Source organism: Vidua chalybeata, chromosome 3 (genome assembly GCF_026979565.1).
Source record: "Vidua chalybeata isolate OUT-0048 chromosome 3, bVidCha1 merged haplotype, whole genome shotgun sequence".
Taxonomy (NCBI): Eukaryota; Metazoa; Chordata; class Aves; order Passeriformes; family Viduidae; genus Vidua; species Vidua chalybeata.
Window position 1 is genome coordinate 92,867,735 of NC_071532.1, and position 21,727 is coordinate 92,889,461.

General features: G+C 39.1%; 1 protein-coding gene across 10 annotated transcripts in view; it reads right to left on the bottom strand.

Moving 5' to 3' along the window:
* ARHGEF10 (Rho guanine nucleotide exchange factor 10) overlaps positions 1-21,727 on the bottom strand; it is a 112,493-nt gene that overhangs the window by 44,006 nt on the left and 46,760 nt on the right. For all 10 annotated transcript variants that reach the window (XR_008429864.1, XM_053937953.1, XM_053937955.1 and 7 more), the window contains 8 exons: positions 20,925-21,037; positions 17,126-17,203; positions 16,719-16,898; positions 15,330-15,446; positions 13,444-13,536; positions 11,876-12,046; positions 9,440-9,585; positions 6,969-7,144 (listed from right to left, as the gene is read on the bottom strand). Coding sequence is in view for 9 of the 10 variants with exons in the window: in XM_053937953.1 (XP_053793928.1) it covers positions 6,969-7,144; positions 9,440-9,585; positions 11,876-12,046; positions 13,444-13,536; positions 15,330-15,446; positions 16,719-16,898; positions 17,126-17,203; positions 20,925-21,037 (1,074 nt within the window). In the remaining variant the exon portion in view is untranslated. The remainder of the gene's footprint in view (positions 1-6,968; positions 7,145-9,439; positions 9,586-11,875; positions 12,047-13,443; positions 13,537-15,329; positions 15,447-16,718; positions 16,899-17,125; positions 17,204-20,924; positions 21,038-21,727) is intronic.

Genomic DNA, 21,727 nt, shown 5'->3' on the forward strand with positions numbered 1-21,727 from the left:
ACAGAAGCAGCTGTACTGTGTCAGAGATTAAAGCAGAAGAGAACATGAGGGAGAAACACTGGAGCCCTGATCTGCTCATTAGAGTGGACCCCACAGCCTGGCTCCCCAGTGTCATCCTAGCTGGGACAATGATCAGGGGTCTTCCTGGACTATGAACTGACTGCAGTTCCTGGCTCTGTTCCCATGAAGAAGAAAAATGCTGTAAACAAAGACTTAGGAGTGAAGGGAAAGAAGTGTCATGGCCCTTTCTCTCACAAGGCTCAAAGAGGAAGGCTGAGGACAGCATGGACGTGGAAGCCCCTGCCCTCCTAAGGAGGGAGAGGGGTCACTCAGGACCTCTGGGATGCACCTGCATGGACACAAAGGGCGAGGGAGAAACTGGGTGCAAAAAGACAAGCCCTGATATAAACAGGCAATGAAAGTACACGTGGGAAGGCATTTAAACAATGTAAGTACTGCAGGGGTCCCAAGACAGGTCTGCAGGCAGTCGTAAACTGGCCGAGCTGCCAGAGGTTTACACTGGAGCTCCCACCAGACTATAACAACTCACGTGGAAATGGCACTGTGAGGAGCTCACCTCCCTCTTTCATACACACCAGCTGGGTTTCTAATAATTTTACTACTCTGTGCCATGATGTGGATAAGATCCCTAGCAACACAGAACAAGGTTTATAGGAAGTGGATGACAAATCCTATAATCGCTATAAAAATACAAAAGGCAAAGGGAAGAATCTCATCCTGCATGGGTGAGACAAGCATATAACACCTAAATTTATCCTTCCCTAATCCACTAGATAGAAACTTATGTCTGCTTAACAAAGTCAACCATTTAATGTCACCCCATTTGCTCAGATGAACAGGCTTTTCGGCACTAGATTTATTTAAACTCTTTGGTCTTTTGTTTGCATATATCAGTGACAATTTACATTTATTAAATCTCATTAAATCTCATACACATTCATTAAATCTCATACACATATTAGATCTCATTTAGTGCATAGTATTGTCTTCAATAACATTAACTTTAAAATAAAGCCTTACATTATTAATCTTTATATATTTCATTGAGATCAAAGCTAGTTCAATTAGCAAGTCATGCCACATCTTTCTTTCTAAAATCTTATCACCAATGCTGGAGTTGATATGTCACTTAATATTAGTTTTGCTTACTCTGGATATTGTATTACTATTGCTGTGCCTTAGAGGGATCATAAAGCTGACTTTTTTTTCCTTCCCCAATTCTGTATCTCTCATTAGACAAACCTGCAAAAAAACCTCCAGCTTTAATGGCAATGGCTATCACAGCAGCACTATCTTCATTTTTGAAAAGAGATGCCATTCCACTGAGCAACATATTGACAGAAACAAGTACACACTAGCCCATCAAACATCTCTCCCTGTTTCCCTGGCAACACTCAGAGGCCTACACAAAGTGATTGCATCAAGCCAAAGGAAACTTGGAAGAGAGGAATCATTTCTGCACTTCAGCATCATGTCACTACTATATTTGACAGTAAACAAACCCCACAGAGATCAAGAACACAATCAAGTGGAAACAGAGTACAAATGTATCCCTGGAACTCTGAATGAGAAAGGGGACCAGCTGTGATTTAGCAGTTCTGAGCTTTGGTCTCAGTTACAAATTGTAAACTTGTGAAAGAAAAAAATTACACGAAAACGCAGCCATAAGAATACTAACCTGATTTTCGACATCATTGTTTTCTTCAATGCTCATCACTATACAGATGGGTCTGGCTCATTTCCCATTTCAGCCTTTAGACATATTGCTCAAATTGATGTTTCTTTGCTTAAGTAACTGTCTATGCTGTCTATGTCTCTTAATCAACGTGATCAGAGCAGAACACTGCTGCCAGATACTGGTTTCCCACCCAGACATGGCAGGATGCCTAGCCATGTCTGGGTGTAGAACCCTTTGGTTCTACAGAGTCTCTCTAGTCTGGTCTTCTTAAATAAAAGCCCTGTGAGAAACTTCTCACTCACCCTTTTCATTCTTGGGAACCCAAGAACAGGCAACTGGTGGTGGCTGCTGTGGCACCAAACCAGCATTTGCCTCAGCACAAACCACAATTCCCAACCCCTCGACAGTTTGCATGAAGTGCCGCAAACTCTTAACATGTGCCAGAAGTCTGAGAAAATGAAACTCTGGCCAGTATATTTGACTTCCATTCCTATATTCCCAATTAAAAGGCAGTGAAATACACATATTTGCAATGATTTTATGTACACGTGGATGAATTGCAAGGAAAGGTTATCTTCTGATTCTTCTAGAGGGGTAATACTGAATATTTTGGTAAGAAGTTACAAATTTGCCCTTTGACTATATTATTTGTATGTTTTGAAAGTATTTATAATATTTCATATCAATGACATATTAAAAACAAGTTGTATTCACTGTGCTTTCATCCATCCTTTTCTTTATTGTAAAAGTACAGGTCGTGTTGAACTTTCTTGATGCCCTCTTTCCATATATTCAACCCAATAGGGAATCTGAAGAGGTCCCAGTCAACTGGAACCTGACAATATTGTCCCAAGGCAAGAAGGATGACTGTGGTAACTACATGCCTGTAGTCTCACTTCAGTGTCTGGTAAAGTTACAAGGGTTATTCTGGAGCTAGTGAAAAACACCTGAAAGGCAACACAGTCATTGGTCCCAGCCAAAACAAGTTCATGAAGTCCTGTTTAAGAAACTTAATTTCCTTTTATGAAAAAGTAACTCAGGTAGTTGATATGAGGAAGCCAGTTGATGTGAACTGTGGATTTCAGTAAAGCTATTGATCTGAGGCTTCTCACAGGCCTCAAAATGTCCAGCACACATTGTTTGATAAACACATTATGCACACATTGTGGATAAACACATCATGTGATGGGTGAGAAACTGGGTCACGGGTCAGGCACAAAGGGTTGTTTATAGTGGTGGTAGCACCAGACTGCTGACCTGTCACTCCTGGGGTTTCCCAGGGCTTCATTTTAGGCTTAGTTCTTTTCAATGTCTTCATAAATGACTCCAAGGAAAAATAAGAACTTTACCAATGACACTAAATTGGGAGGAGCTGTCAAATCCCTTGAAGGCAGAGAGATCCTGCAGAGGAACCATGGCAAATTATAGGGCTGGGCAATCACCAACCATAGGAAGTTCAACAAAGCAAAGTGCTGGATTATGCACATGGGACAGGGCATCCCTGGATGTATGAACAGACTGAGCACAGACTGTGGAGAGCAGCCACACAGAAAGAAATCTGGGGATCCTTGTCAGTGGCAAGTTGAATATGGGTCAGCAGTGCTCTGGCAGCCAGGAGGTCCAACTGTGTCCTGAGAGGCATCAGGTACAGGATCACCGGCCAGGTGAGGGAGCTGAATTTCTTACCAATGCATGTAAATCAAAACCAAGAATATACAAATTTCTGTTCCCACTGAAAACATTCCCCTCTTCCTATATTAATTCAACTTTTCTATACTATGACTGTGTCTGTGCTTCTACACATGGACTAACTGGGGTGAAGAGAACAGCAACATCCTACCAGAAACAATACATGGATTTACCAGGGGAAAAACTCTTATCTCACATCTTACTGCCAATGGTTCTATGGAGAAAATTAACACATCACACTTTTTGGCACACATAATTTAATAACTGCTTCCACAAAAGCTGTCTGTCTGGGATGCCAGAGAGCCATACAGACTTTCAAGCAAGACTAACTCTAATACATGAAACAGGACTTTGACTAATTTGCTGAGAGAAATGCTTCTTTTCCAGAAGACTGAGATTGTGAAATGTTTACTGGTTATGATTGCAGGAAGCAAACACAAGTTGTAATTGCACTCCACTGAGAAAAAATATTAGAATCGTACAAATAAAGGACCCTGCCAAACAGCTAAGACTTCAATCCCTCTTCATGTTTGTAATTATGAGAATTTAGTCTACTGTTGGCGCTAGGGGAGAACAACAGAAACAAGGCAAGAGCACATCAAGGACAGGGCAGTATAGCAGAATACACTCAAGTAAAATATCCCTGCTTTGCCCCATACACCCTCAGGCCACACAGTTTTCCCTACCAAAATACAAATGGCTTAAAACCAAAAAACAGCCCCTAGATGTGTTCTTCTGTAGAATCCAGAGACAAAAGACTGCTGAACAAAGCTCAATGGGGTAGAAAACTGCCCACTGATGATTTTGCCAAGTGAAAACCAAGTTCACACAGCCCTTGCTTTTCATCTTAGAACAGTACTGAAGCATGTCTTTATTTAGTCATACTCATAAAATCTTTCAACCTTTCAGCAGCATATTACAGGCTGTACAAGATTAATTCAAATTTAGCTATTAATTCAGCACCCAAAGTAAAGTTTGCGTCTTTAGACTAAACTGCTTTTTCTTGCAACATCATAGAAAACTGGAAGCACCAATTGCATTAGGCAATAATAAACAGCAAGATACAATTGTGACAGCTGCCTACTCACAGAAAAGATTTCAGTGGGGAAGAAAGTACCATGATAAGGGAAATGTAACTAATAACCAGTAATCCTCGCAAGAACACAACCTGAATCTATCAAGAATCCTCACTAATCACAGCAGCAATGACAGAATACCAACCTTACAGGAGTCAAGTACTCAACCTTGCATGTGGCAGATACAAGTCAACTATTCTCAGTCTTCCAGAAATGCAAGAGGTAATCCCTCTACTACTTAATGATTTTACACAGAATCACCATTATTCTGTATCTTTTCAGTACCCACAAACTGGATACGTAAGCTGAAAATTAGGTCTGAGAAATGGTTTTATGTGTCAAGATTTTGCCTGCAGCATCCCAAACTGTTCTTGATCACTATATTTTATTAAAACCACATACTACGAGGCCACTGGGATTTCATCATATACTTTAAAAACAGAGGGAGACATAATTTTATGATGACTGCAAAGATACAGAATTACCTACAGAGTAGGTAGTATTTCTCTGTTACCACTTTGCAATTTGTAGTAAACACAGAGTAGACTTATCAATTATGTGATACTACAATATTAAAGACCATGTCATCAACTATAAAATGCAGCAACTTGGTGGGTGCGAATAAGAAGAAACACTGAACCTGTACACAGTCTCACCAGTCTGTCCCTCTGCAGGAGGGCTGTACTTTCTGAGCTTCTGTAATCTTTAGCAGCCAACTTAACTGGAACTAAGGTGACAACGCCACAGAATAACTAACAGAATTAGTGTTAGTGTGTATTCAAAATTGTCTATAAAGGGCAGTTCAAACAGTTCTGCATTCAGAGTAACAGCTAGTGCAAACACAGTAGTATACTCAAAAACAAGGCTATGATGATCCTCTTTCATGATTTTTTATATTCAATTTAGCTGAATCATTTGGCAGAAAAGTTTGATTAAACAAAAGGGAGGATTTTTTCAGTATACCCAGTAGCCTTCAAATCCTTTTTATTTCTTATCTTTTGATCTTTTTTATTAGAAGACTGAATTAATATAACAGAGCTTACCAAGAGAAAAATTAGTTCAGCTCACATTTTACCTACAGAGTACCATTTAACCTAAAGGTTGATTTACAAATGATGTACAAAGTAATTTCTTTTTTTTTGTGTGTGATTTTGTCACCAAATATGATGAAGCTGAAAAATCTCAAAAGCCAAGGAAGTTCGGTCAGGAGTTTTTGTTTCTCCCCTCACGCTTTTCTTCCCCATATGACCATGCTGACATGTAAGGATTTGGTCTTATCAGCTGTGAAACTGTGGCACAAAAATCATAGTAGGAATACTCAACAATCTGTTCCTCTCACACTCACCTAAAAAAGGGATCCCCAATTCTAAGAAATACACTTCTTTATAGAATCCTTTCAGGGTTATGCATACAGCAGCTGGTAAATTTTAAGATAAAGGCTTTAATCTCATTCTCTAAGTAGTCCATTATTGCTTAAAAGGAATTACAAGAATTAAGTCATCCTTGAAATAAAGACATAAGTGCCTGTAAAAATTTCTGTAGCTATTTACAAAAGGAGGAGCAAGAAGACCTGACAAGAACCATCCTGGAGAATACAGGAGGCAGTAAATTTTATACTGATGCTCTAGCATTTATGCCTCATTATAGCACAACTGTGAGAAAATTCATGAAGCCAAAGGTGCAATATTAAATAAATGTAGTGTGATATAATACCTAGAGCTACTAGCACTGAAATCCATGTGAATCATAATCCACAAACCGGAATCAAATCACAATCTAGAGATATTAAATGCATTTAATATTACAATATTTGGGCAATAAGCAGGATATAAAAATAACTCCTTATGTATGAAAGTCTAGCTAAAAAGTAAAGTCTTAAAATTCTTGTAGGGGGGGATTAAGGAGCAAAGAAGAATTTGTAAACTTCAGAGCTTGAAGTCATTTTTGGAGAGAGGTTAGGAGGAAATTACCTATTAACATATAGTTTCAAAAACATTCATTAAGGATTTTTTCTGAAGCACTAGCTTGAAGGGCAAGATACCATGGGCTTGAGAGAAGTGAGTAAAGTTTACCCTGCAGTAACCAGACTTTGCATCCAGATTTAATCACAGCAACAAGGTGGCTTGGTCATCTTTATTGAGAAAAACTTCTTTGCTCTAATATGGGATAAAGAACAAAAGCAGATCCAGTGACCACGAGATCACTGGCGCACCACATCAAACCCACATTTTTGCACGTCTGCACACTCTCATGCTTTACAACTCTTTACTCAATCATGCATAAAATTCTAAAGTACGACAAACACAAGTAGTTCATGTTGCAAGGCAGGAGCCTGGCTGTCACTTTATGCATTCTCAGTTTCCAAAGAAAGAGGCTTTACTACTCTTCATGTTACAGAAATCTTCATGGACAAAATGCTTTCCTTTGTTTTCAGTAGCTCATTGAATTTCAAATATGGATTTTAACAAAGTAGTCTGTAAAAGTCAGTAACTCCTGTCACTTACTTGGCTTACAGTTAATGATGACATTTTCAGCAGAGAGTTGGGGTGGGAACCTGCCGTTGTCTCCTTGGCCTTCATTGCTGCCATACTCTATGACGTCCACTTGTCCCAGCGGTACACTCCACTTCAATAAATACCTGTGGCCAGTTGTCATGGTGCCACTGCTTTCATAGGAAGAGCTGGAAGATGCACAAATTATTGCTGTGATAAGCAACTGTGTTTCAGGGCATACTATTTATTATTTTAGCTTCTAAAATCTGCTGTTTATCAGCTTGAGTACAGTGCACAACTTCAAAGAAATACATGCATCAGGCTGATTTTTGTGACTGACCTTTCTCAGCGTGCAAAGAGCAGCCATGCAGGTGCAGATAATCTTGTCTGCAAACACCACAGGACTGCCAACAACAGTCCTTACATTTCTATAGCAAAATGTAAATTACCATCTTTTAAGATCAATGTGCATTCTGAAATCCTAATACAAGTGCTTGGGATTATACTTTGCTCCACATTTTCCTGATTTTTGAAACACTTCTTTTTGGGCCCTAACTCCTATGTTTAGAGAAGTACAGATGATGGGACCTTTGAATGACTGCTGGCGACAGGAAGGACAACTGAAGGGCTGACAAGCCAACATTTCTGCCAAGCCCCACAGCCCAGACTGTTCTGTACAGCAGACCTCTGCAACTGCTGTGGCTTCCAATAGTAATCCTGCCCGAGCTGCTGCTTAAGAAGTGTGTATCACAACAGGCATTTCAGAGGAAAGAGCACATTGAGGAAGCTCATTAGGAATAGAAATGACATCAATACTAATTTTACTTTGTTTCCTTCATTCCCTTATTCCCATTCAAGAATATGTAACAAACATTTACTAAAAAGGACAAAAGAGATGTTAAAGTGAACACAAAATGTTTACTTCACAGAAAGAATGACTGAAATCCAGAAGTCAAATGCTTGAGAGAAATCAGCAAAATGCATTTATCAAGAACAGGAACTAAATGCTGAAATTCAGCTAGTCAGCTACCTATCTGCAACACAGACTTTAGTTTCAATGAGGAAGCAAGTATGAACAAAGAACACAACTGCCACAACTTAAGTAAATATTTATAAATTCTTGACCTAGCTCAGAAGAAACAAAAAAAACTAGGCAGGACACAGTTGTTCAGTCACTAGGGATAGCATCCACCCCATCCAACTGCTGTTACTTCAGAGTCAGGCCACCAGCCCCTGCTGGTCATCTACACTGTGCAAAGAAAGACCTGATAGTTGTGTCATCTGTAAAAATATCTATCTTTTGCAAACCAGGAACACTCAAATGTCCCAGGTGCCCAGGGTCCACTAGTTACAGAATTTTCTATGGCTTGCAGAAGGTACATTTACAGAGGAAAAGACCCTCAGAGAGTCAGAGACTTGGCATGATCATGAACTTTTAACATGGAAAACAAAAACAGACTGCACTTTGCTGCTTCAAGTATACACACAGAAAATCCAAGACTTTACTGGTATGACAGAACATAAAATATGAATAGTTAAAAACAATATTCAAGTGTTACTAAGAAAGTAAAGAATTTGTAAAGGCAAGGACCACAGGATAATTGACATGAGCTTGTTAAATTTCTAAAGTATAGTTATCTCATGGCACTTCTCACTCACATGGACATGAGACCAAGCAATCACACACTTAGAAATGTATGTACAGGATTCATACTTCAGTAATGAATTAAGATATCAACTCATATTATGCTTAAGAAAAGCTGTTCTTTAGATTTTAACAATCCACATTTTCATTGTCAGAATGTACCATTACATAAAACAACTTGTGATACAAGCAACATATGAATGTGAACACAACCTTGGCACACAGAGACATTTAGTAACAGCAATAATTACAGACAACAAAAGCACAGAAGGAACTATGAAAAAATGCTTTTTTCAAAGCATTTCACCTTTAATCATTCAAAGTTTGGTCTCAGAGATAACAACCCTTCCCCATCTGGGACTTTGTTAGCAAGTTCCAGCAATCTGGCAATCTGGCAATCTGCATTACCTTTATGGGTTTCGTTTATTTGTTTGTTTGAGGTTGTTTGTTTTGCAGAGGGCGGTATTTGCTTCACAAATTGTGTCAAGTTACAAATCTGTGTGTGTTACAGTCTGAATTTAAGGAAGAAGAGAAAAAAGTCTTACCCTGGCATGCCTGTATTGCACTAAGCACTAATACACAGCAATAGCAAGACACTACAGAGCGTTTGTATCTGTAATCTCCAACTGATATAATTTTCTTACAAATTTACTCTAGAACTTCCAAATATCAGCCAGCAATTTGGAGGACTATAACAAAGCTATTTATCCATTTATTATGACTTCTCCTCGAAACCATTAGCCACAGTAAATACAACAATACAAAAGCAATTCAATAAGTGTCACTTTTTCCACCTGAAGTTCAAATGATCATTTAAAAAATATAAGTTAAATCTTACCGAATATTTACTGTTGCACACATCAGCACATCATTTAACATGAAAAGTCGCCGTTCTTTGGTTTTAATAATTTCTCCTTTGTCATTATAAACTGTCTCAACCATATCATCAGTCCGTATGAGATATCTGTTTCCGCTGCTGAGTAGCTGGATTTTGAAAACAATCAGCATTGTATATTACACACAGTGCATCCAACATCCAGCACACAAAAAGCAAAAACAATGGGTTGTCACGTGCCATCCTAGCAGGTGGATTGCAGGTGGATTTGCCATGGGAATTAGGTCTCTTTATTAATCTGCTTTTGATTTAGAGAAACAGTAACTTCTGCTGTCATCCATGTGGACTTAAAGGGCTTTGCATCTTAATGTAGACCATGGCTGCTCTGGGAATCTTCCACACTGATAAAGGTTTCTTGGCAAAAAAATTATTCCTTCCACAATTTCTGTGATTTCCTTCCTTAGTCTCTTCTTTCATAGTCCACTGAAGACCTACACATGATTCCAGCTGCCCAGAGTGGGAGGCCAGAGTGTGAAGAGGAAGTGTGCTGAGCCTGCTCTGTCCCCCTGGGCTCACACAGCTGAGGAGTGCAGCTGGCAGGGTGTCACAGACTGTGTAAAGATGACATGTCCAAGAGATTCTTGGCATGTAAATTGCAAGTGACATTTGCCTTCAAGGGCTGAGGATCAGCCACTGTGTGCAAGCGTGAACCAATCCCTTACATGTCAAACACATCTCCATAGTGTCCAACAGAATAAAATGGTCCATAACTCACTAATTTGCTACTCAACCACCTCTTTCACCATCTATTTCACCCTGGCTAGCATTGTTCCAAAACTGTATATGCCAATATACAGGCCCAGGAGGGCCAACCATGTCCTGGGGTGCATCAGGCCCAGCATTACCACCCAGGCAAGGGAGGGGATTGTCCCACTCTGCTCTGCACTGGCCTCACCTGAATATTGTGTGTAGTTTTGGGTGCTGCAATGTAAGAAAGATATTGAGCTATTAGAGAGTGTCCAAAGGATGGCTTCAAGGATGCCTCAAGGAAAGGCCTTGAGGGGAAGCTGTATGAGGAGTGACTGAGGTCACTTGGTCTGTTCAGTCTGGAGAGGAGGAGACAGAGGGGAGACCTCTCTGCAGTCTACAGCTTCCTCGTGAGGGGAGGGTTCTTCACCCAAAGGGTTTTTGGGCACTGGAACAGGCTCCCCGGGGTAGTGTTCAAAGCCCCAAGCCTGACACAGTTCAAGAAGCATTTGGACAATATTCTCAAGCACTTGGTTTGACTCTCAGGACTGGTCTTGTGCAGAGGCAGGAGTTGGACTCCACGATCCACGTGGGTCCCTTCCAACTCAGCTGATTCTGTAATATCAAAAGGCCTGTGGGACCCTGCGAGATTTGGAGTGACAGCCCATGTATGAATTAATTCCCCACTGCATAACACACAAAATCTTGCAATCACCATCAACTGACAAACGGTAACCCGGCCACCTCTTCAAAAGCACATTCTGTGTCTTGGAACTATTTGCAGATGAGTAATAGCTGCTTCATGAAGCAGGATTATGACAACTAAAAAAGAAAGTAAAATGTCTGAATCCATCTTCCAATGCACTTAGAATGGAAATACTGTTCCAGTATGAAAATAATTTCAGTATTCCATTCCTGGTAAATAGCTTAAACAAGTATTTTCTGGTTGACTATTGCTTTCCTAAAAGATGTCCTTTTTTTGTATCTCCAAAAACAACCCAATTCCTTCAGCACATCCCCACTAATAACCTGAACCTTCACAAAAGCAGTAATTGAAGCATTTATGCCCCACTACATGGGAAAGAAGGAATCATTTATGTTACAAATAAAAAAGCATACATATATCCACAGTATAGATAGCTACTAATAAACCCAAATAAAAGATTGCTCCTTCCTTCTTACTGAATTTCTTCTAGAGCTGTTTTCAGACATTTCTATTATACAATGCAAATATATGAATGAAATAGATTGAGACTTTCCGTAAAAGAAGAATGTTGGAGCCATTCAATAGCACATCTTGAAATGCTTCATAGTTGGAAGCACTGCTGTAGAAGGACACAGTCCCTTTCTTTACACAGGAGTAATTCCTCACTTCTAAGATAAATGAAAAGTTGAGTTTTTCCATGCAGAACACATACATGTGATTTTACTATATATTATTATTTCCTACACTGCCACTGAACACCAATACTGCTGAGGCAAGTTCAGTGTGTTGCCTATTCCAGCACACAGTGGTGAGCCTATTCAGTCCCAGAGGCAGGTCACATCTCACATCTACCACTAGAGTGACCCCATGTGGTTACCTCTACAGAAAAAAACAACATGGCTGTCTCTTTGGTGTGTGTTGTAAAGATTGCTCAAGGCCCAGAAACTGACTCTTCCATTTCTATTATACTTTCCTACTTTCTTTACCTTGTTCAGGTAACGTTCATTCATTGCTTTTGCTATTTGTTTTATTTCACAGCGCTGATCTGCATCCCTTTTCCTTTCATTTAACTTCTCTGCCAGTGTCTCAAGTTCTGTCAGAGCCATCTGTAGAGGTAATCTGTCAGGATGTCCTTTATTAGTGTTCTTCAACATATCCTGAGGGGTAATTATAAAACAAAAAAAACTCCATCAGATTTATTTTCAAAGTCAGGTTCCAAAGATTACAGAATGCACAGTTACAACTACATTCTTGAGTACTACTAAAGAATAAGACCAATAAACACCTAATCAATATTCAGACAGCACATTGCTTAACTTCCCAAATGTCTTAGTAATTCTTTAAAAATATACTGAATGGGATCACATATATTCTTATTTAAAGATGGGAGATAATATTAAACAATCTGGCAATCAGTATTATAATATAATATGTATGTGTCTATAAACTATTTTCCTGATATTTACTGTCATAATAATATTGTATTATCTTTATTACTTTTATTACTGTTATTACTTTATTACTGTTATCACTCCTCATTAAAACATGGACAGCATACTCCTCCTAAATTAGGAGGCATTTCTTCATTAAGGTCACAACACCTCCTTCAATTCTTTCTATTTTGTAGGCATATAGTAGAGACAGTTTGAATTATACTTTGTCTCCATTCCCAGAGCACTTAAAAATCCTCCTGCCACAATAAATTTCATTGTTCCTACTATTTCAAAAACTCTCACCATGGCTTCCAATTCACATGCTTTCTCCATGACTACCTCTGCTCCTTTACCCCCAGTAACTCCCAGACTTGCAGCCCAAAGCCTGTCCTCCTCTCGGCACCTGCAAACACAGCTAATACGCAGTGCTTACTGGGGTAGATCTGCTGTGGTCTGGAAGGAGGTAAAAACAAGTAACAGGAGGTAAAAATTGTCTGGAACAGGTCTATACTGGGGAATTGTGCTCTTCCTGCAGCTTGACTGCCTGTTGACATGAGACCCAAGGACTCCTGTCAAATCCACAGTTTCCACGCGTAAAGAAACAAGATGTTGCAGGTCAGAAGAAAGCTGCAACATACTCCAGCAGGTCCTGTGAGCCAAGTAGTCAGAGACTGGATGATTGTTCTGCCTCTCACAAGTATTCTAAACTATCTAAGGTATGAATTTAATCTTCTTGCTTTTTTCTTCAATGGAAAGTAATGCCACTAAGTTCCTAGTCATGTTTTGAAGTGTTACTAGCTAACAAACAAATATAAACAAGTAGCATGTTTGAACTACACCTTTACTAGAAAACTATTTATAAGCTATATTTTACTTAGCAAGTAATCTATAGTAAATCTAGCTTACTAAGGCTTTCCTGCAGTGCCCTTACTGCCTATCCCTGCAATCAGACTATGAGATCAGCATGTTTAATGCACTGAAATTTTCTCTTTATTTGCCCATGATCTAGTGGTCACTTCCACTGCAACAAGATCTTATAGCAGAAGACAGCTACCATGTAATCCCAAGGGTAAACTACACAAGAATGAAAAAGGAGCCTCCCTTTGGTAAACATTATTTACCTGCAGTAGTAGAATGAATTGTGGAAAACGTTGGATTGGTTTCATCATTAAACCATAGAGTGTAATGCGATCAGGGCTTGACTCCTGACACTGCTGCAATGCAAGAAAGTCACATTTACTACCATGAGCACATTTCCATCAGTTACAGAACGAAAAGAAAACATTTCCTAAAAATTCTTCTATATTGCTTACATTAATTATAATAGGAACACTGTAAGAATTCCATTTACTATCAAGATTTAATTTTAAAATATTAAATCTTTTAGAAAACCCATCTGTATGAAAATGATGGCCTATCACTGAACTGAAATATCCCCCTTAAATAAATACAGCTGGGCTAAAGCCACACCAGCAATGTAGCACGTATAAATCCAAAAACCTACATATGGTTTTTAAGAGGAAATCTAAGAAAAACATCATAATCTCCATGCTATGCAAACAGAGATTTTGATCTTCTTTATTAGAAGAAACAAAGGAAAAAATATTGATTTATATTTGGAAAGAAAAATGTTAGAATCCATTATTTCAGTTATCAGGAATGGCAGATAAAATCAGACAAATTTCTTTTGCATGAGCAAAAAAGCCAGAAATGGCCAGAAATAGGAAGGTTACAGGAAATACTCAATATTAAAAACAAAGCAAATCTAAACTAGCATTTTGGTATTAAACGAGCATTGCGCTTAAATTGCTATTTATTGCTACAACTATCAGCTTCACAACAACTTATTTCCACAGTTTTCTATACAAACATCTATTTTTCAGCAGTAGTGAGGATTTTGATCTTCATTGCTGGTGGGAAAGAAAAAAAAAAAAAAAAGGGTAAAGCAGTGTCATCTGTCATCAGAGTTTGGCAGTGTTTCTGGAAGCAGAACCAGTGTGGCCCTGAACAGCAGTGATGAGAGGTGTGGATTTTGTCTCTATTGGAAAAACATGCTTTTAACAGCAGAACCTGTTTAACATGTGACTAAACACTCACTAGAGTCTGATCTTCAAGGTGCTTGAGGCTTCCAAAGTATCATCCTGCACAGAGTTGCCCACACTCCAAAAAGTTGTTAGTTAATTTAAGATCTGATGGCAAACCCCTGCAACCCTTCTCTAGGCAACCTAAGAGTTGCACTAGGCACCCAGTTTTTACTGTTTTCTGGACCACTGTAACAGACCCGACAGGGTGACCAGCTCTGAGAGGCACAACTCAATCCAGGATGCCTGGGGAATGAGACAAGCTGAGCTTTCAGACTCTCAGCAATGTCACAGACAATCCAAAAGCCTTGCAATTAATTCTGTGCACTGTCTGTAAGGTGTCAACCCTAGGGATTCACAGCACTTCTACTGTGTGTGCTAGGCTCTCCATACCTGTGTCATGACAAGCATCATATGCAACAGGGCAATATGCATTCTGAAAAAAAATCACCAATTTCAACCCCAAGCCAGAAAGATAATCTTCAAAATCCAGGGAAATTGTTGTAGAATAGAAATCCAGCTGCACTACTTCTCACAACACAATAAACAAATTAGAATTAAAATAAATTTCAAATTAAAAAGTGGCTTAATACAGTGAACTATTATTTGAAGCTCACCTGATATGGAAGAATCCTAATGTTTAGACAAATAAAGTAAAGCAAACACCAATAAACTGATTTGAATAACAATAAAACTACTGTGCACTTCAAAATACATCCCAGATCTAACAGCACGTTACTATGCCAAAAATACAATACTGGAAAGGCATCTTCTGGGGTCTGTTTGTGCCAAATCCACAAAACAGACCTTAAGTCCATAAAAACAGTGAGACAATATAAAGTATCAGCAGTCAAATTTCCTCCCAAATTATAACTCATGCTTTCTTATTTATTGCATATGCACAACTATTTTAAGAATGAACTAACCTTTAAGAAGTCTAAAAAGGCAGGTTTGGTGGCACAAGATTTCTTGAGAATCCCAACTGCGGTACTGAAGTTGTTTACATATTCACTGTATGCATCCAATACCATAGATTTAGAAAACTGAAAAGAAAAAAGGGCAAATCCTAACTAAAAATAGAAAAGACCTCTGCCAGCACAGCTATATAGACCTCTGGCTGTTAGGGACTCACTCAGAACTAAAGGCTTTGCTTGGCCTAGTGCTGGATATACAGAAATACTGGTAATACCAAAAATAATCTTTCCGCAGAAGACAGACTGGAAACAGAAAAATGTAACAGCTGTGAATGGCAAGAAATATATTTACAGAAATTGATTCATCTTGGCTAGAACACTGGAGCAGAACCTGAGGACAATCAGCAATCAAAGGGAATCCCCTGAGATTCAAATTGACAGCTGAGATCCCCTGTTCATCTCACTACCTGTCTTCCAGATTAAGAGAATCAGCAAAGTCCTAGGGCCTTCACATCCTGACTTCAGCTATTAAGGACTTAACCAAAAAAGCAGACAGATCACGTGGCCTGCAGTCATGGGAATTGTAAGATCACCATCCATTGCCTTCTTGGTAATTTCATCCCTCTCTTTTGCAGAGCTCGTCTCATTAAGACTACCTAACTTGCTTCAGTCACAACAAGGCAGGTTTTCTTTAAACAACAGATCTTTAATAACTATTTCATTTTGGGTGAACTGTGATCAGATCCCAGCTCTCTTACAGCAGGCATGAAAAGGTGGTGATTTTCAGCATCTGGGTGGCAATAAAACAAAGCATTCAAGCCAGAAGGCAGGCAGCCTCTTTGAGCCACACTTTCATGGTGAGCAACATCTTTCTATCCACCAAGGCCATTTCTTGTTTTCTCTAATTTAAAGCAGTAGCTAATTCTGTCCTTTACTGAACAGACTTCCATTAATGATGGGACAGGGTTTTACGAATACCCTTTATCAGTGCCCCACCTCAGTTTAACTCAGGAATTTAGGACATTACCTACTGTGGTTTCTTTCTACTTGCACACTCCTAGGTATGACTACCCATTTTTTACAAGATACCAAGACTCAGTCTCACCTTAATTTTGGTGGGTTTGTGAATCTCTAATTTCTCATAAAAATAAACTGTTTACTTAAATGTCTGAAAGATTAATCAAAGCCTGAAAATTTTTCTCACAATCCTTTCACATCTGCCAACCAAGCTGAAGGCATGTGTTGGTGTCAGTTTCCTCATCAGGATAGTACATGAATATTCTGACAGTTGCCACAGGCATTGGAGAACATGGGAATAAAGCAGCTAAGTTAGAAAGATGTGGAGCTGGAAAAACAAGACTAAAATAAAAACAGATTATCTGTTCTGACACATTTGCTTACGGAAGCAACAAAGACATCACCGATCATTTCAACAGAGTCCCACTCAGATACACGACTCGCCAGCGCAATCTGAAACATTGAATGGCACTGAAGGATTTCCTTAATTCGATAGAAGACCATTTTAAGTTTTCTTTCACTCAGTAATTTTGGTTCCATATCTGAAAGGGGCTTCTCATATTGCTGTGGGAAAAAAAAAAAGTGAATTGATTTAAACTAACAAAAAAAATGGACTTCTATAAGCAGAAAAACAAACTTATGCAACAGTACACAAACACAAAATCACCGAACATTTGGTATGAAGTATCTATAGCAAAATCTGTGTTAGTTATACAACAGATTCTTTAATTATCTTTAATGATTCTTTTTCAAATATTCAAATTTTTTAAATGCAAAAGATATTAAGGTACCTCCAGGATTCTTTTGAGAGCATCCACGTAATTCTTCTCACTATCAACTACAGAGGCCAAAATATACCTTCTCACAACCTGTTGAAACAACAAAGTTTTGTCCAAAGCTCTAATCAGGTAACACATTCATTATAGTTGGAAATGATGATGATAAAATTCTCACATTAATAAAACACAAGATATACAGAGCAATTTCAATACTGGAACCGCATTTAAAAAATCCTGTACCTCTTCAAAAGTAATTAAATTTACTATTACTTTAAAACTACTTATTTTAAAGAACATAGCAATTATTGTATCGATATCTATAAGTTTTTTCTGACTGTTGTAATTCCAAGCTTTACTTTTGAAAATTTTGGTTTGACTTTGGCATTTAACAATGCTCTCAGGCACCTGGTGCAATTTTTAGGGCTGTCCGGTGCAGGGCCAGGAGTTGGACTTCAATGATCCTAGTGATCTTCCAAATCAGGATATTCTATAATCCTATGCACTTTAAATGTATATATGTAGGCATTAATGGAAACAATCATAGGTATAAGATGATGTTAATTACTTCAGTGGTTTGCTACAACAAAATAGGTAACAAGTTTTCAAAAATCAGTCCTAAATTTTATTTTTAATAGATTTATAAATTTATTAGAAGCAACATGAAGGGCAAACAAGCAAATACTAACTGTCTTTTAAAGTTAAGGCCATATAAACTGTACCACTGAGAAAGTATCCAAGTCAGCATTCTCTTTTGGGCATTACCACACATAAGTGAAGACCCCCATGTTATCTATATTTATATGCATTGACAGAGTTGTAAGATCTTCAGGAAAAGCTACCATATTTCATATTAAACAGGCTATTTATTACATCTTCTCCACTTTCTGCTTCAGTTGAAATGCACTTTGTATGGACATGTGGGTGGCAGGACAGGAAGGACTGGAGAACCAATGTAGTTTAGAGCTTAAGCTTCTTGCCATCAAGTAGATTTCTTGTTGGTTATAAGGATTTGTTTTCACCCAAATCCATTTCCTAATCCAGCTCACCCTAGAGTTTCAAAAGGGGACTATGAGGGAGAAGACAGCACAGGGGTAGGATCAAAGCACTTTCCATAACTACAAGAGAAGGAGAAACTGTTCATTTTGCTATTTTAAGCTAGCCTAAACAACCATTAAACTCAAATCTCAGGCTTGCTTCTTTCTGCTGCAGAACCCCCAGCCTCCTGCCTCCTCCACCATCACTGCCTTTAAATTCTTCACACTTGTATTTTGCATTATTTAAATGCAGGTTATGTGAGAATTTTCTTTCAGGTACTGACATTTCAAAGGAGGACTTCAAAATTATCTGAGACTTTGCTTAAGATATATACAGTAAAATTAGTTGTGTCTAATCTCTGTTTAGAATGGATTTAGCAGTGTCGTATTTGGTATAGTGGATCAGTGGCCCTGGTGAAGAATACTAATCCTACTTTTAGTCACAGTTCAATCTTCTGAAAGGAATAAACATCTGTAGAAATAAAAATTTCAGGCTCTATAATACACAATAAGAATACTTAGTAGTGGCTTCAGGTTATTGCAAAAGATATGAGCCCCAGCCTCAGTACTTGAGGGCACGAGGATTTAAACAGAAGCCATCATGCCACCTGCTGTCTGAAGCCAGCATGTCCACAGAGCAGCTCTGCTGTGACAGGGCAGCTGGGCTGGAAGGGGGCCCTGGCCTGGGGCACCCAGGGCTGTGACCCCTTCCCACAGCCAGGCTATGCTGGCCCCCCTGAACTGCTTCAGTGTTTCTGTGCACCCCAGCCCACCAAGCCCTGCTGACCAACAGCCAACCTCCCCCACACAGCTGCTGCACCCTCCAGTTTGGCATCACCTCCAGATGTGCACTGCAGCTGGCATCCAGATTACTCACACAGGCTTTAAATGCCAGAGGCCCGTGCCTGCTCCTGGGGACAGCTCTAACGCTGACCACCCCCTGCACTTTGTACCATGGACTCACTGAGCGTGGTGTCCTCACCTGTTTCCCACCCACCTTTCAATCCACCCAAACAGACTATCTCACCTACAGGAGTACAGGAATACTTCAGGATACAGCTGAAAGCCCTGTTAAGGCAGAGCTAAGTGGCACACTTTGCTCCCCTCTGCCCATAAAGTCACCACAATCACCTCTCCCCTCAGTGACCTCAAAGAGGCTCCAGCTGGTCATGCACAAATGGACTCTGGTCCATCTATCCTGATTTTTCCCCACTCACCCTCTTGTCCTACTAAACGCAGACATAGATCTCAAGAGCATGTGCTCCATCACTTTTGGGACTGAGGTGAGGCCAGACTCAATTCTCCTTCTTGTGAATAAGAGTGTGACACTTTTTCCCAGTCTTCTGATCACTGTGATCTTAGATGACTGGGACAGGCCTTACCCACAGCATCCTTATATCCATCCCATCTGGTCCCACATACACCTGTATGTCCAAATGGCCTCAGCACCCCCACCTGCAGATTAGGCTTCACCCCAGCAGACCTGCCTCTGGCTCATGGGCTGAGTCCCAAGGACAAGCCTCACCAGTAAAACCCAAGGCAAAGGTGGCACAGCTTTGACCCTTTATCACTAGGTCTGTGCCCCGCCAAGCAGCGTATTCTTCTCAGCTTTCTTTTGTTGCCAGCGTACGTATTAGAACCTCTTCACTGTTCACCTCTTCTCTCACACCTCACTAGCTCCAGCTGAGCTTTGGCTTTCCTAACTCCATTCCTGCCCACCTGGACAGCTCCTCCTGGGCAGATTAGCAATATTTGTCATGACTTACACAACTATTACCAGTTTGTTCCAAACTACAAGCACTGTGGGGTTTTTTGTAAAAGAGGGTGAACTTATTTGTACAAAACTACCCCAGTGAACTCAAATTCCTATTTGGAAATAAGGAACGAGCATTCAGACTAATGCTGAAATCTCACAAGATAATAAAATCTTACAGTAATGGAACACAGTTTGATAGTTGCTTTGTTACAAGATCAGCATTTCACTGTGTTAAACATAAGAGAAAAGTAAAATTCACCCAAGTAAAAGGTAAAACAAAACAAAAAATAATCCAAAAATATATATAGCCCTTTCCTCAATTGCCCCTTAGTTTGTTTTTTTTGTTCTTTTTCTTAAGGTACTGACCAACTAACTCATGACTTGACACCACAATAAGCTAAAAACTCTCATATAGTTATTAGTTGTCATAACAATTCAGTAGCATGAACCCAAGGAATTTATTTTCAGCCAAAATTTCTTAACTGATGCTGATTTCAGTATTTTTTGAATTGATTTCCACAGTGACTATACAGTTTGAGGTAGAAAACAACAAAATGAATTCTTCTATTTTTCTTGACTTGACGTTACTGGGGATGATTTTTTAAAACCAAGAAAAACCTTTGGATTCAAAGAGCATACAGGATAGTCCCTACATTTAAAATGGAAATCCCAGAGCACCTGGAACAATGTTTTCTGGTTCAATAAAAATGCTTTAACTCTCTTCTTTTTTTCACTCAAAACCATCACATTTAGTTTAAGTGTTCAGGTAGTGAAACAATATAGTTCTTATAGATAATCTTATAATGCAAAACATTTTGCACCTCTGGGTGAATTCAGTATTGATGCAACTATCAACTAGCAACACACAAATTTTCAAAAAACTACTTATTAATTTCTGAATTTGACATCCACTTAAGTAAAATGCCAATATGTTTGAAGATCAAAAGCACCTAAGAGCCATTGGTACAGAGCAAAAGGGGAGAAAAAAAAGCAGAAGACCATATTTCCCAAAGCTTACTACCTGCTGCTGTGATAATCCTTCAGGCATAGGAGTCATAATTGCTTCTGTATGCATACAGTCCACATCAATAAATAAATTTAGCTCTTCTTCTTCCAGACAAGATGATCTATGATCTACCAATAAATAACCAAAATGTCAGCTTCTATGTGTGGATTGAAAGAAGAAAAAAGCAAAACAAAACCAAAAAAAGCAAAGACCGTATAATCCAAGCACAGAAATTGTAAATTTTCACTTACCAAACAAAAGAAATTTCTCAGCACTTCTGTATCATCTGTGAGATCACATTAATGCTACCACCAATAGGTACTCTAATACAGAACACCTTTCAAAGACATCCTAATTTCCCACAGCTGCAGGCAACCTAAGCATCCTTTGCTTGACCTCTACTCCCTCCTCTCAGACAGGAGAATGGGGCTATCCAGAGGGCAGAAAATGACAACTTGGGTTAAACCACTACAGCTCCAGGGACAGCAGTTTTAAAATAAATGATTCCTGGGAAGAAACTGAAAACCCATATTATGATCCAGCTAAAAAAATTCCATACACCCTTCTATAGCTGAACTAAAGTAGCCAAATTAACCAAAATGTTTGCTTTCATCAGAAAGGAGTGAGGGATTCTGCATTGCTCTGTGGGTAAGAATGTTACTGAAAAAGCACCACCGAAGTGCACTGATAGGTGGCAGTACATAGCCAGCCAAACAAGCAGATGTGAGGAAAGGAGACATAAAGACAGAACAGTATAAGAAACTGTCTTAGAACAAAAAGAGAAATAAGGGAAGCAGATCTGATGGATGGGAGAAATT